This window comes from Halichoerus grypus, chromosome 5, assembly GCF_964656455.1.
Source record: "Halichoerus grypus chromosome 5, mHalGry1.hap1.1, whole genome shotgun sequence".
Taxonomy (NCBI): domain Eukaryota; kingdom Metazoa; phylum Chordata; class Mammalia; order Carnivora; family Phocidae; genus Halichoerus; species Halichoerus grypus.
The window spans coordinates 154,273,603-154,286,100 of NC_135716.1; the positions used below are offsets into that span (position 1 = coordinate 154,273,603).

General features: G+C 58.5%; 1 protein-coding gene across 8 annotated transcripts in view; it reads right to left on the minus strand.

Moving 5' to 3' along the window:
* Positions 1-12,498, minus strand: part of SZT2 (SZT2 subunit of KICSTOR complex) — a 49,736-nt gene that overhangs the window by 14,567 nt on the left and 22,671 nt on the right. For all 8 annotated transcript variants that reach the window (XM_078073275.1, XM_036086054.2, XM_036086053.2 and 5 more), the window contains 30 exons: positions 12,146-12,224; positions 11,830-11,924; positions 11,402-11,570; positions 11,089-11,203; positions 10,862-10,975; positions 10,483-10,653; positions 10,221-10,315; positions 9,857-9,980; positions 9,591-9,755; positions 9,296-9,500; positions 8,890-9,005; positions 8,524-8,770; positions 7,516-7,657; positions 7,263-7,355; positions 7,044-7,122; positions 6,644-6,937; positions 6,339-6,480; positions 6,055-6,162; positions 5,904-5,967; positions 5,499-5,684; positions 4,969-5,136; positions 4,797-4,875; positions 4,590-4,661; positions 4,201-4,402; positions 3,331-3,430; positions 2,493-2,622; positions 596-748; positions 412-514; positions 217-322; positions 18-129 (listed from right to left, as the gene is read on the minus strand). In XM_078073275.1, the coding sequence (XP_077929401.1) occupies positions 18-129; positions 217-322; positions 412-514; positions 596-748; positions 2,493-2,622; positions 3,331-3,430; positions 4,201-4,402; positions 4,590-4,661; positions 4,797-4,875; positions 4,969-5,136; positions 5,499-5,684; positions 5,904-5,967; positions 6,055-6,162; positions 6,339-6,480; positions 6,644-6,937; positions 7,044-7,122; positions 7,263-7,355; positions 7,516-7,657; positions 8,524-8,770; positions 8,890-9,005; positions 9,296-9,500; positions 9,591-9,755; positions 9,857-9,980; positions 10,221-10,315; positions 10,483-10,653; positions 10,862-10,975; positions 11,089-11,203; positions 11,402-11,570; positions 11,830-11,924; positions 12,146-12,224 (4,028 nt within the window). The remainder of the gene's footprint in view (positions 1-17; positions 130-216; positions 323-411; positions 515-595; positions 749-2,492; positions 2,623-3,330; positions 3,431-4,200; positions 4,403-4,589; positions 4,662-4,796; positions 4,876-4,968; positions 5,137-5,498; positions 5,685-5,903; positions 5,968-6,054; positions 6,163-6,338; positions 6,481-6,643; positions 6,938-7,043; positions 7,123-7,262; positions 7,356-7,515; positions 7,658-8,523; positions 8,771-8,889; positions 9,006-9,295; positions 9,501-9,590; positions 9,756-9,856; positions 9,981-10,220; positions 10,316-10,482; positions 10,654-10,861; positions 10,976-11,088; positions 11,204-11,401; positions 11,571-11,829; positions 11,925-12,145; positions 12,225-12,498) is intronic.

Here is a 12,498-nt window from a genome sequence, read left to right on the forward strand (position 1 = left end):
CTCCGCGCAGTGCTTACCTGCCTGTCCTACACCATGCACCAGCAGCTGGATATGCCTGTCCACTTGGCCCACAGGACGAGCAGCATCGGAACTGCGGCTAGAAGCCATGTCCAGGGGAGAACGAGGACCCTACAGGGAAACTCGGGTAAGGGCCCGGCTCCAGGGGGCAAAGTATGAGGGGAGTACAGGGGCCTCGGGGGTGGGGGTGATACGTGCCGAAGCTTCCTCAGAGTAGATGGGCTCCTGGCTTCTGGACAGAGCTAGGGAGGGGGGCAGCGCATCACCTTCCCACGGCCGCTCGCTGCAGGAAGTCTCCAGGAGCCTGGGAGAGAGGGGCACAGTCTTTGGACATACCTCCTCGGCCAGCATCCTCAATCCCTGCCCCACCCCCTCTCCTCAGGGCCCACGTACCGCAGGTAGTACACAGCCTTCGTTGCTCGTTCCTGATAGACAAACATATTCTTCCGGTTCACCACAGAGAAGGCATTGAGCACGGAGCGCAGGGCCTGGATGGCTGTGGGAGTGACAGGGGCTCAGGACACCCCCTTCTCCAGATTCCCTCCCCCTCCGCCTGCCTCTCATGCCCGTCACACACCACGAGAGACCCCCATGCTGGGCCCCATCTTCAGGCGCGAATGGACTCGAATCACGGTTCCCCACACAACGTCACAGGAGAAATGGCCAGGGACAAACTGCATTGTGGCGGCTAGGTACCCTCGGGGTGCACAGCTCTCATCAGCAGCGTAATCTGGGGGGAAGGGAGACAGCGGATCAGAAGCGAGACACGGCCCTCTGCCCTCGCTACTTCTCACTTAGGAACTGGCCTACTTGTCCTCACTCGCCAGGACTCCTTGGCCCCATCTATTACCCTGCAGGGGAAAGCTGGTCATTTCGGGTAACAAGGCAGGACCATGCTCTTAGAAAGCCAGGTCACAGCACAAAGGCTCTCAGGGAGATGTGCAGAAGGAGCTAAGAAGAGGTGTCAGGTAAGGCAGAGCATGAGAAAATCCTGAAGATAATGTCCAGACACTGGCTGTGTCATAATATAATACATAACATACACCCCATCTGTCATACTCACAAAGAGTGGCAATGACAACCCCGTTAGAACCAAGAGGATAGGAGTGCTGATACACACCCGCAGAGTGAGGGAAAACCCCGTGCTCTGGAGGACAGCCACCCCAAAGAACCCATAGGGCAGCAGGGCAGAATGCAAGAGCCCAAGGACACAGGCCAGTGCCTTGTCTGACCCTTTCCAGCTTCCCAGATGATGAGGAGCCTCCCGATATGGCAGAGGTGGCCATCTGGTTTCCCAGAGAAGCTGCTGCCAGGTGTGAGCAGTGTACAGAGCACACAGGAGGCTGTTTGGAACGGAATGCTGCTTGCTGAGGGCCCCAGCAAAACCGCATAGAGAGACGGTAATGAGGAAGGGCTGTCTCCGGGCTCCAACCGTCTTCCGTCGCACGCTGCTAGAAGGTATTTGCAGCAAAGGTGCGTGGCTGTCCTAGCTCATGCTCAATGTGCAGAAAACGCCATCAAACCCTGGGAAGTCCACTAATTAGGGGAATGGTGCTTTGATATGGAGCACATCTCAGGATGTGCCGAGAGACATGATGTCCGGGACTGTTAGGAACGTTCACCTACCGACTTGCTGAGAATATTAAAAACAAGAAGTGGTCTGATTTTATTTTTAAACCAGATGGGAGAACTGCAAAAGAATGACATCATTTGGCTTTCCCCTCTGAGCTGCACTGAAGGGTCATCAGGAGTAAGAGAAGAGAGTGGAAGTGTTAAGACTTCAATTAGCATCTTGAGTAGAGTATAGGTTAGAGTCTCGGACTTCCTAACTGCGACCAGAAATCTCTGGAAGCCCAAAGGGGCCCTGTGCCTGCCTGTCGGGAGGGACAGCCGACCGGAAGGCAAATCCTCCTACCGGGCCTTAAGCTCCTCCCCTCTGGTCTTCTACCTGTGACTTGGCCGACTCGCCCACCCCTCCACACCATTCCTCGGCCCTGTGACCCAAAGGGGAAAGAAGGTCATTTTGGAAAGGAAGGTGGGGCCAGGCAGAGGCACGGCCTTAGGAAGACAGGTCATAGCTCCTTCCACGGTCCCTTTTCTCCTGTGTTCCTCAACCCTTCCTTGTCTCCTGGCTCCTTCCCTGTGGAACATACATGTGCTCGAGTCTGCCTTTTTGTCAAATTCCTTCCTTGTGTGCCTGCCACGCTATTTGAATGAGTCATTCTTCTCTGCCCCACCTGTGTAAGATCCTCTCACTTCTGGCTCCTCTGGTTCCTAGTTCCACCTCTCTGCCAAAACTATGTTCACTAATGACACACGGGAACTCTCAACGGCCAAACTCAGTGACCTTTTCTGTCCTACCCTCCCTGCTCTCCTGGCACTGGTGACCAAGTCACGGCGACTCTGCGCTCGTCTTCCCACCCAAGCACGGACACAGGAAGGGCGGCAGGGAGGCTCCTAGGTGGGGGTCTCACCATCGCTGGGCAGCGGTGCCCGCTGACGGGAGTGGAAGGGGGTCTCGCTGCGCCACAGATCCTCTTCGCTCTCAGCCACCAGAAGAGAGTTACACACGTGACTGTCATGGAGGTCCTGCAGAAGCAGCCGCTGGGAGGAGGAGCCGGGTATCAGGGAACTGAAATATTCCTCATACAATTGGTGGTGGTGGTCAGGGGTGATCAAAGGCCAGAGAGAATGCCCGTTATCATGGGGGGTCAGTGGTCAAGAGAGCATCAGTAATCACTGGGGGGTCAGAGATGTGTCCCACAGTCACCGGGCTCAGGGCTCTGAACCCAGGTTAGGAACATTCGTCCCTCCTCTTTGCCAGAATCTGCTCCCCACCCTTCAGGTCTCAGCTTAAAAAATCAATTCTTTGCCTGACACTTCAGAAGGTTAGACCCTGTCATATGCTCTCATCGCAGTCTCTACTTTTCCTCTGTACCATTCTTTACAATCGTAATGGGAATGATTCATGTAATTTAGTTGTTCAAGGTCTATCTCCCTCACTCGACAAAAGCTCCAGAGAGTCAGGGTTTCCCTGACTTGTTCACTATTATATCCCTAATGCTAGCGCAAGGCCACAAGATGGAACAGCTCATAGTCAGGGTTTGGGAGAGTAACCCACATTACTAGGAGTGGGTGAGGGAGCATTCCCCAGTTTGTAGAGCCCAGGCAGTAAGAGTACCCCAGTAACCAGGTGTCAAAGAAAATATCCAAGATGGATCAAGAGCCTCTGAAGGTCAAGTTCCTAGAAACTCCTTCCTCATCTGAGCAGTGTCCCAGGCCTAGAAAGCCCTGCTCCCAGCTGTCCCTTACCTGGTTGACCTCCCTGCAGATCTCCCCAACTCGCCTCACCAGGAGCTGCTGCAGGTGGCGACACTCGGTGCCTGGCCCCCCATCTTCCCGAATCAGGCTCCTGGAGGGGAGGGATGGATCAGACACAGTTGGGGGAGCGGGGGCTTGGGAGCTGGGGCCAAGAGAAGCCACGAAAAGGGAGTAGGACTGGACCAAGGGAAGCAAACATGGTGGAAAATGGGAAAAGCGGAATTCTCCATAGCAATTACAGAAGCACAGGCTCCAGGCTTGCTTTATCAGCTTCCACGTGGGCAGCTTCCGAAGCTACCTTCCTCTCCATTCACAGATCTTGAGCAGAAGGATGGTCCTCCCTTCTTAAACCCACCCCACCCCATGATGGGAGCCATATTTAACCAGGGGCCTTGCTGTGAGTCCCGGCTCTGCCCTTTCCTGTGACCTTGGGCAAGTATTTAACTTACCTGTGCTTGAGGTGCCCCCCTTAAGGAGAATAATACTGTCTAGGACCATGGCCCAGATGAAGGAGCTGACCCAGGTGGAACACTAAGAACAGCGTCTGCCACATAGTAACTGCTCGTTACATATCACCTGTTATTCCCACGTCAACTTCTGAAGCTGCTCTGAACTGGAGAAGCTCTTAATGCTTGGCTAGGAGCCCAAATCCTACCAGCTTTGAACTCCATTAGGAAAGCAGAGTGACCTGCTTTGCTCAGGCTGTGGGAAGTCGTCAGGACCCTCCAGCCCCAGAATACAGTCAGACCTCTCCCCAAACCCTCAGTCCCAAGTCTTACTTTGGAACGACCCTGGAGAGGAGTGTTGTGGGACCAGGGAAAAGCAGCAGACATCAGAGTCAGGGTGCGGGGCCCTACTTACCGTGCGTGGGCGTACACCTCTACCCGATCCTGCAGCACCCGAACGATGAGCCAGAAGTCAGGCAGACAGGGCCCGGGGAGGCCTGAGAGCGAAGGCTGTGGAGGGGCTGGCCCAGGCGGGGTCCGCAACGTGAAGGGAGCCTTCTCCCCTAGGGTCTCACTGGGACCCTCACTGTCTGAGCCACTGCTGCCGCCATCGTAACCTGTGTCAAATGTGCTGAGGTTCAGCTCCTTCCTATGGCTCATCTGATCTTCCAAGTGTATCAGGCTTGATGGGCCCGGCCCCTTCACATCAGTCCCTTCTGATGCCCCCTGCCCAGTCCTTCTGCCAGGCAGCCCTGCGTCTGCCTCCTGACAGCTTAGAGTCCTCCCTGCGTTGTCCCAGCTTACCCAGGTGGTCAGAGTCCACACTGCCCTGACTGGACATAAGGCTCAGCCCCCGGCTGGGCCCAGGCTGGCTCCCTGGGAAGAGACGGGAAAGGCCTGGAACCTCTGTTGATTTTGCTTAGGACCGCCCTCCGAAAATGGAAGCAGGTCCGGGGATCTACAAGTCCCTGGTCCTAGCCCCCAGACTTTGTTGCCCGAGTCCTCTCTTACCTCCCTGTGGCAGGCTGAGGAGGGGGGTGCCCTCAGAACCTTCTGGGGAGCCAGGGGCTTGGGGGCTGGCTGTCAGGGCCTGAGGGGCAGGAAGTAGAACTGAATACAGGCCCCCCACACACCTACCTCCACCCCCCGCCCCCATTCCCAGGTCATCCCAGGAAAGGCTCACCTCCCCTTCGATGCCTTCGGCCCTGTCCTCGTGGCTGTGCCAAGCCCAGGCTGCTGAAGGGGGCTCCCCCTGGGACGCACCTGGCTGTTGGCCAACTGCCACAAAGAAGAAGCCACTGTCAGGATCCTCAAGAAGAACATGGCCAGGGAGGCGCAGGCGGCGAAACTCCTGGGAATCAGGAGCCAAGGTTACAGTTCGGGCGGGAGCAGCCCGCCCTATTCACGGCACCCCACACTTCATCAGACCCTCACAACTCCCCGGTGAAGCAGACACCGGCACCCCATTGTTGAGGTGCGCAAAGGGTCAGGGACTTGCCTAAACTTCAACAGGCCTAGTGGCAAGGAGGGGAGCTGGGTCTCTTCCCACTGAGCTGGGCCTCCAGGCATGGGGTGAGGGACAATGTGGTGAGGAGGCTGTCCGGAGGGGAATGCTATGGACTCAAACCAGGAGAGGCCCTTCTACTTCTGTATCTGGAGTCCAGGGAAGAACGGGCCCCAGGATGACCGGGGGGTGTTCTGGGGACAGCGTACCTCCTTGAACTGTGTGAGGGAACGTTCTGGCCCAAACACAAAACTCAGTGGCAGGGTCTGGCGAAGGCAGGTGGAGCGTCCAGGAGAGCTATGGATGTGGGCAGCTGCCCGCTGCAACGCAGCGCTCTGGGGGATGCCCCCTCTTCGGAGGGCCCCCACCATCTCATCCTCCAGCAACCAGTGGATCTACAGTCGGAGAGCAATCCGGGAAGTGGCAAGGGGCACCTCCCTGACGCTTGGGGTATCATCTCCCTCGCAGATTAGAAGACACTACCTCAGAGATTGAGGGTGACCTTACTTTGATCGCAGAATAAAGAGGCCCCTTACTTTACTCACATGCTGGCAAGGGTATCAGTTACAGTGTTAAGGGGTTGTCACCTAGCTTGGGGGAGGGGAGGCCCTCACCTCACTCATGGTGGTCTCAATAGCCAGCCTGTGGGGTGTGGCCAAGTTGGATAGTCCAGGATGCCTAAGTGGAAGAAAGGTTTAGATGTTGGTTTCCAGAAAACAAAACTGACAGGGAGCAAGGAACTCTGCGAGGCGGAAGGGGAAGTACCTGTCTTCTTCTGGGGGTGGCAGTGGGGGCCCCAGGCCATCATCCGACCTTAAAGATGATGGCTGCCCTGGGGATCGTGGGAATGAAGCACTGCTTTCAGACGTGGACCTGAATAGGGTAGGAGCGAAGGTCAAAGATCAGCAGCTACCCTCTCCCTAGGCCTCCTCAGCACTCCTTCCTTGGAATCCTTAAGGGGTTCTGAGTCCCCAAGCGCCTCTAGATTCCTTTAATGGGACCCTGCCCCAGCAAGGCCCAGACCCCCCCCACCAAACTTGCTGCCACACCGGTGGTGCTGAGGGTCCGAGGTCGGGGGAAGCTCCACTTCCAGAGGCAAGGTCAGCACAAAGACGTCCAGGGTAACACTGAGGTCCCTCAGGGGCACTCGGCCTCCAATGGGGGGACCCTCCAGACTGGAAAGCACCTGACCTGCGAGAGGGGGAAAGTCAGGGGTTGCTGGAGCCCGGGGATAAGCACAGACTTCAAGTCCTCAGTGCTAATGAGTTCTTTCCGTAGGCTCTGCCCCCAACCCTCCAACAGGCAGGCGGGCTGTACGGGACCTGTGGCCCACCCCCGGGCACCCTGGACTCACCGAGGCAGGTGGGCAGGCTGCACACGGGTACTGAGCTGTGTTGCCCGCGCAGCCGCACAGAGCACGTGAGGTGCAGGAAGAGAGGCGGCAGGTCACGCACCAGGCTCTCGGGCCCCGTCGGTGAGTCACCCCCCAAGATACTGAAGGAGTCTTCATCGGGGTTCACGGTGTCTGCATCTGACAGCGAGGCGGAGTCGAGCCCCGCTGGCCCCAGGTCTGGCTCACGGCTCTCGCGGTATTCTACCTCGAGCTCTGGGTCACTCTCGGTGACCACACAGCAGGCTGACGTGTCTCCTAGACAGCGATGCATGTCGTGGGCTTAGTGGGACAGGCTGGCAGTGGAGGGCCCCGAATCCCGGCTTGAAGCAGCCTTCCCACCTCTCCCCACTTGCCCACACACCTTCTTCTCCTATGAGCTCAGCCTCTGAGAACTCCAGATCACTGACTTTTCTGTCTGCTGTGTCCCGGGGGCCCTCATCCTGAGCAAAAAAAAGAGACCGCTTTATCCATGGCTGGACAAGAGCCACATCAGGGCCTCAGAGAGCCAAGAGTCCAGAGGGTCTGGGTGGGCACATGGGGCTATGGCTCGGGGGTCCGAGGGAGGGAGGAAGCCGCTGACCTCTCGCCGGCTGGATGGAGGGCAGTAGAAGAAGTAGTGTGGATTGGAGGGCACCGTGCGGAAGTGGAGACCACTGATCTCTAGGAACTTCTCCTGTTTGGGGGTTAGAAAGAGCCTATTATGTCAGCCCGCCGTCGGCAGAACACTCCCCGCTAGCCTAGAGTAGACACCTACATACCCCCGTCCCAAGAGAGCACACTGCGCCCTGGGGCAGGCAGGCCTCCACCCTCCTCTTCCCCCCCAAGCGTCTCACCTGGATGAGGCTATGAAGGGCGTCATGTGCCTCTCCTCTGAGCTGGCAGACGTCCGTCAGAGAGATCTCCAGGCTAGGGTCTGGGTTGCCAGGGACACGGCTGTTCTGAAACTCAGGCTCACTGAGGTCCTCGGTCTCTATGCTGAGTGGGCAGGGTGGGGATGAAGGGCGTTGAGGCCTTAAGAGCCACCAAGTCCCGGAGGAGCCTGCGTCCCTTCTGGGAGCGGCACACACCATCTTTGGTTCTAGCGAGGGTGCTTAGCACAATGGCACGGGCAGTGGGAGAGGCAAGGAGAACCACCCCACCCACTTTGGCTCGAACTCCCACGTTTCGTAACGACTGGACATTTCTGTGACACAGAGGAATGAGTAAGGAGGACTCCCAGTTTCCTGACTCGGACCACTGGGTGGAGGGTGATCTCATTCACTGTGGAAGAACACAGGTGGAGAAGCAAGGTTTGGTGGGGAGAAAATGCACGGATTGGGGGGCACAAAAGGTGGAGGGTCTAGAGCTCCAGACAGGGAACTGGGCTAGAGTTCGGACCTGGGCGTCATCAGCACCTTCCTCCCTCTGCTTCTTTTGCTTCCCGGATGCTAATACACTACAGGGGCCAGACGCACAGCTGTCTGCTAGCTTGCCTTTCTCCCTCCCTGCATCAGGGACTTGCTGGGCCCCTCAGGTGAGCTGGGGACTCAGCAGTGAGCGACACACTCTGAAACTCACGGAGTGGTTCCAGGGATTACTACTATTGCACGAGCATCCTCAGAACAAGCTTCTACTTTCACTGATGGCAGCCGGCAACTCTCTACCCCTCACCCAGCTCAACGCTTCATGCCAGAACAGGACAGACAGAGAAGAGACTGGAAAATGGGAGCAAGAAGCTGGTGACAAAGCAACCGCCTCCCCAGTGTGTGGGCATGACCTTGCACAGCCCCACCCCTGGCTCGGAAGGGCTGTTTACAGGGACCTCGCGCAGCCCTGACACATCATTCTGGGACCATCCTAACCTGGACTCAGAAGCCAGGACAGCTCGGTCCCGAGGCTCAGGGCCCTCCTCGATGCTGCTGCTGAAGGGCCCAGGGCTGAGAGGCCCAGGGCTTGGGGGTGCCTGGGGCAAAGCCCGAGTATGGCCACACAGTGCAAGCAGGAAAGGGGTGATGTCTACTTCTTGTAGTAGCTCCTCACAGGCGTCGACCGCTATCAGCAAGTCCTGTGAGGAGACGCTCTGTGCTTGCTGCAAACTCCGGAACAGCCCTGAGGAAGTGGAAGGGACCATGACGGTCAAGCTCAGGAATGGCCCCTCCAGTCCCTGTGCCCGTAATCCCGCAAAGACTCCTCCTCCCTGCCACTCCCTAACGTGGCCTCCTGCTCACCGCGGACGTAGCATCGCTGTGCATGCTCCTGCAGCAAGGCACAATGGTTGGCTGCCTCCTTGAACCTGGGCTCCATCCAGGCTGAGGATGGGGAGGGCTGGTCGAGGAACTGAGTCCTAGGAATAGGAGGGAGAGGAGCAAGCTTGGCTGACTCTCCTAAGGGATATCTCAGACTCCCCATCCACCCGCGCTCCCGTGTACTGTCCATACGTCTCTACTGAATATATTCAAGGCCCAGCAAGTTCAACTGATTTGCTGAAGGAAGCTAAGCCAAGAGCCGGCAGGACATGGACTGAGTTCCTGCCACTGATCATCAACCTGTCTATACCCCTGAGCATGATGGTCATGAGCCCTGGCTGGGGGCCACGGTTGGGGGAGGACCTAGGTCAATACTGAGGGTACTCACCGGAAGACGAGGTCTCGGGGTGCCTGAGGGGGTTGCAGGCCAACCATCTGCTCCCTCAGCGCTTCCAGAGCACAGCTGTAGATGTACACAGGACACCGGGTCCGGGGACCATCTGCACCCTCTGTCTGTGGAGCCTGACGCCCAGCGTAAGCTTGTAAGTCCCGACGGAAAGGTGGGCTTAGGTCTCCTGGGTTCTGGGCAGTGTCTGTGGGAAGAGGTGTCACATGGTCTCCAAGCCTTCTGTTTCTTCCCATTCCTGCTCCTGCTTAACTAACTTAAGAGTTAGCAGCCTTACCGCCGGCTGGGGTGACACTGAGCGTGGGGACCTGGGCCTTTGCAGCCCTCACCCCAGGTCCTCCCAGATCTTTCAGGCTAGCGGCCCCGCTCCAATCCCCGAACTTAGGCTTTGTCTCCTCTGGAGAGGGTCCCTCCAGGCCATAGGCAGCCAGATGTAGGACATCTGAAGAGGAAAAGAGACAGAAGTCAGAGCTGCCTGGTAGGTTGGTGAGGAAGTCCAGGGGTTTGTATGTGGGGCTAGTGACAAAGGTGAGCAGGTCGTACCTGAGAAGGTAGCCGGGAGGAAAGTGAGAAACACATGCTGGGGGGTCAGAAGCCTTGCATAGCAGCGCCACTGAGGGGGCTGGGCAGAGATGAGAGGCTTGAGAGGCTCAGGAGGGCCTCCACCCTGTAAGAGAGAAACAACATCAGAGCAATCTGCAAGGGACCACCCCACCCCTGCTCCCTTCCTGCACCGTGGAGTGCAGCCCTAGGTATAGCTTGTAAGATCCAAGACACAGGGGAGTGACAGCATCCTGTCTCTGGCAGGAGGCACTTAGCAACCCCGGTGATAGGAAGTTGGGGCATGGATATGTGCTAACAGAAGGTCAGTGCGAAAACGGGCTCAAGGAGACGAAGCGGTGCTGACCAGGGCAGGAGGCGCTGAGTCTCCAGTGGCTTGGGTGCTGCTGACTGCTCGATCCTTTAGGGTCCCGTGGCCCCCCACTGGTGGCTCCTCTGGACCTGCAATGGGAGCAGAGGTGGGCAGACGAGGGCAGGGCCGGCAGAGAGGCAGGGCTCTGAGGTGAAGAGACAGGGAGGCCCAGACCCAAAGACAGAAGCCCCCCTGAGGGGTAGGGAAAAGGGGGCTGGGCCAGAGTGTGCTGTCTGGGGAAGAGGTGGGAGCTCACCTGGACTGTGGCAGGCCCGTCGCAGCACCTCACTCAAGAAGGCGGCCTGCTCGGCGGCGGTCAGCGGGGTCTCCCGGTCACTCAGCTCCTGCCCCAGGCAGCTGTGCAGCAGGCACAGCACCGTGTCGTTGGCGGGGCAGGGCCCCTCGGCGGGAGGGACGCCCTCTGGCTCTGCCCGACACACACTCCGCTCAGCGCCGAGAGCCTCCTGCTGCCCGGCACCCTGGCTCAGCCCTGGCCATGGCGGCCGTCGTGCGGCCTCCAAGCCTCCTCCTGCCCCAGCGCTCCTCTGGCTCACGTGCAGACTCATCTGCTCTCTATGCTCTATCATTCCCACGCCCGCTGGCCCTGTGGGTCAGTAAGCAGGAAGTTCACCCACCTCTGGAAAGCAGAAGGAAGAACATCTGGAGCTGTTGACACTGAGGCAACAGTCCCATTAGGTCAAAATGGAAAGGGATCTCGTGGACACAGGTATCTCCTCCCTGGTCCAATCCTAGGAGGGAGGGAAGGAAGACGAGACCCATGGTGAGACCCAGATGCCCCAGCTATGGTTGCCCCCCGCCCTCCCCTCTCCTGCTCCACCCCGGGGGCCCCTTCCCCACTGACCATCAGAGACCCTTGGCTCCGGGAGCAGGGGACTCCATTCCTTGCTCTGGCACAGCTGTACCAGGTATTCAAAGCTCAGCATGGAGCCTATGCACGCAGCATCCCGGGGGTGGAGCTAGGGCATGAACAGCAGAGGTCAGGGGTCAGCCTGCCCTAGGCCCGAGGACTCTGGTGTCCAGCTCTTCAGGAAGCCCACACAGAGACGGGCAGAGCACAGAGCTTCAGAGGGCCCAGGAAGGGCACAGGCTGTGGTACTCCAGAGGGGACGGCGCCTGCCCCGGTAAGGTGTGGGGGTCCTGCAGGGGTCACTCACAGCTCGAGGGATCTCGGAGTAGGTCAGGTCCTGGAGATGCTTCCAGCTCTCAGGGCCGGGTCCCACCCGTCCATACTGAGGCTCCACCCACACCTCGGTGACCAGGTTGAGCTCTGAGTCTCCTTCCAGGGCCTCCACCTCCACATCGTTGTCGTCATCTGTGGAGAAGCTAAAGGAGGAGGAGCCCTGAGCCTGGCAGAGAGGAGAGTCCAATCCATAGCCGAGTGGCAGGGGGTCAGTCCACGGGGGGAGCACAGGACGTACTTAACTCCCACGTGGCCTTTCCAGACCAGCATCTGCCTGATGAAGCATCTGGAAACAGCACCCGCTACCCCAACTCCCTAACAGCCCAGGAGACAACTTCAGGGGCAGTAGGGACAAGTGGGAATGTGGAGAGAGGCGGCTCCCAGAGAGGACCTGGGCCTCACCTGTCTTTGGTGGAGGTAGAGTGTGGGGGGAAGAGAATGTACTGGACAACGCAGGTGTGCTTCTCTTCGCCTGCAGCCTGCCCCAAGGGCTCATTCTGAGGGCAGAACGGGAGATCGTGGGCAAACCTCAACCAGGCCAGCTTGGGCCCTCAGAACCCTAGCCCCCGCCACATTGTCCTGGGACTGGCCTCAGGCTTTGGGTCCTCTGACCACAGGGTCTCCATGAGGCCGAGTTTACAGCAGTCCCAACCTGGCTGACAGGCAAGTGTCAGATGACGGGCCCTGGTGGGGAGGCGTCACGAGGGACGGCACATACCTGAATTGGAAGCTCCAGGACCATGTTGATGATTCCTTCCCCACTGCAGGCGAAGTGGAAGCCTTCGGAGAGTCGGACTCTGAAGCCCCACAAAGGTGGGGGTGGGGACGGGATGAGATGGGGGAGAGACACTCAGAGTCCATCCTCCTGCCCCTCATGCCACTTATGTGGCCACTTCCAGCAGCCGTCCAGCCAGACTTGTCTGCTGGCAGCCCTGCTCAGACTACTGGTGCCTCAGGTGCAGTAAGTTCTAGCTGCACAGGCCACAATAAGTCAACTGTGGCAGGTGCGGGAGGCGGGGGAGGGCAGTGGCAGGCGCTGCTCTGCGCTAAGTACCGTGCGTAATGGCGGCG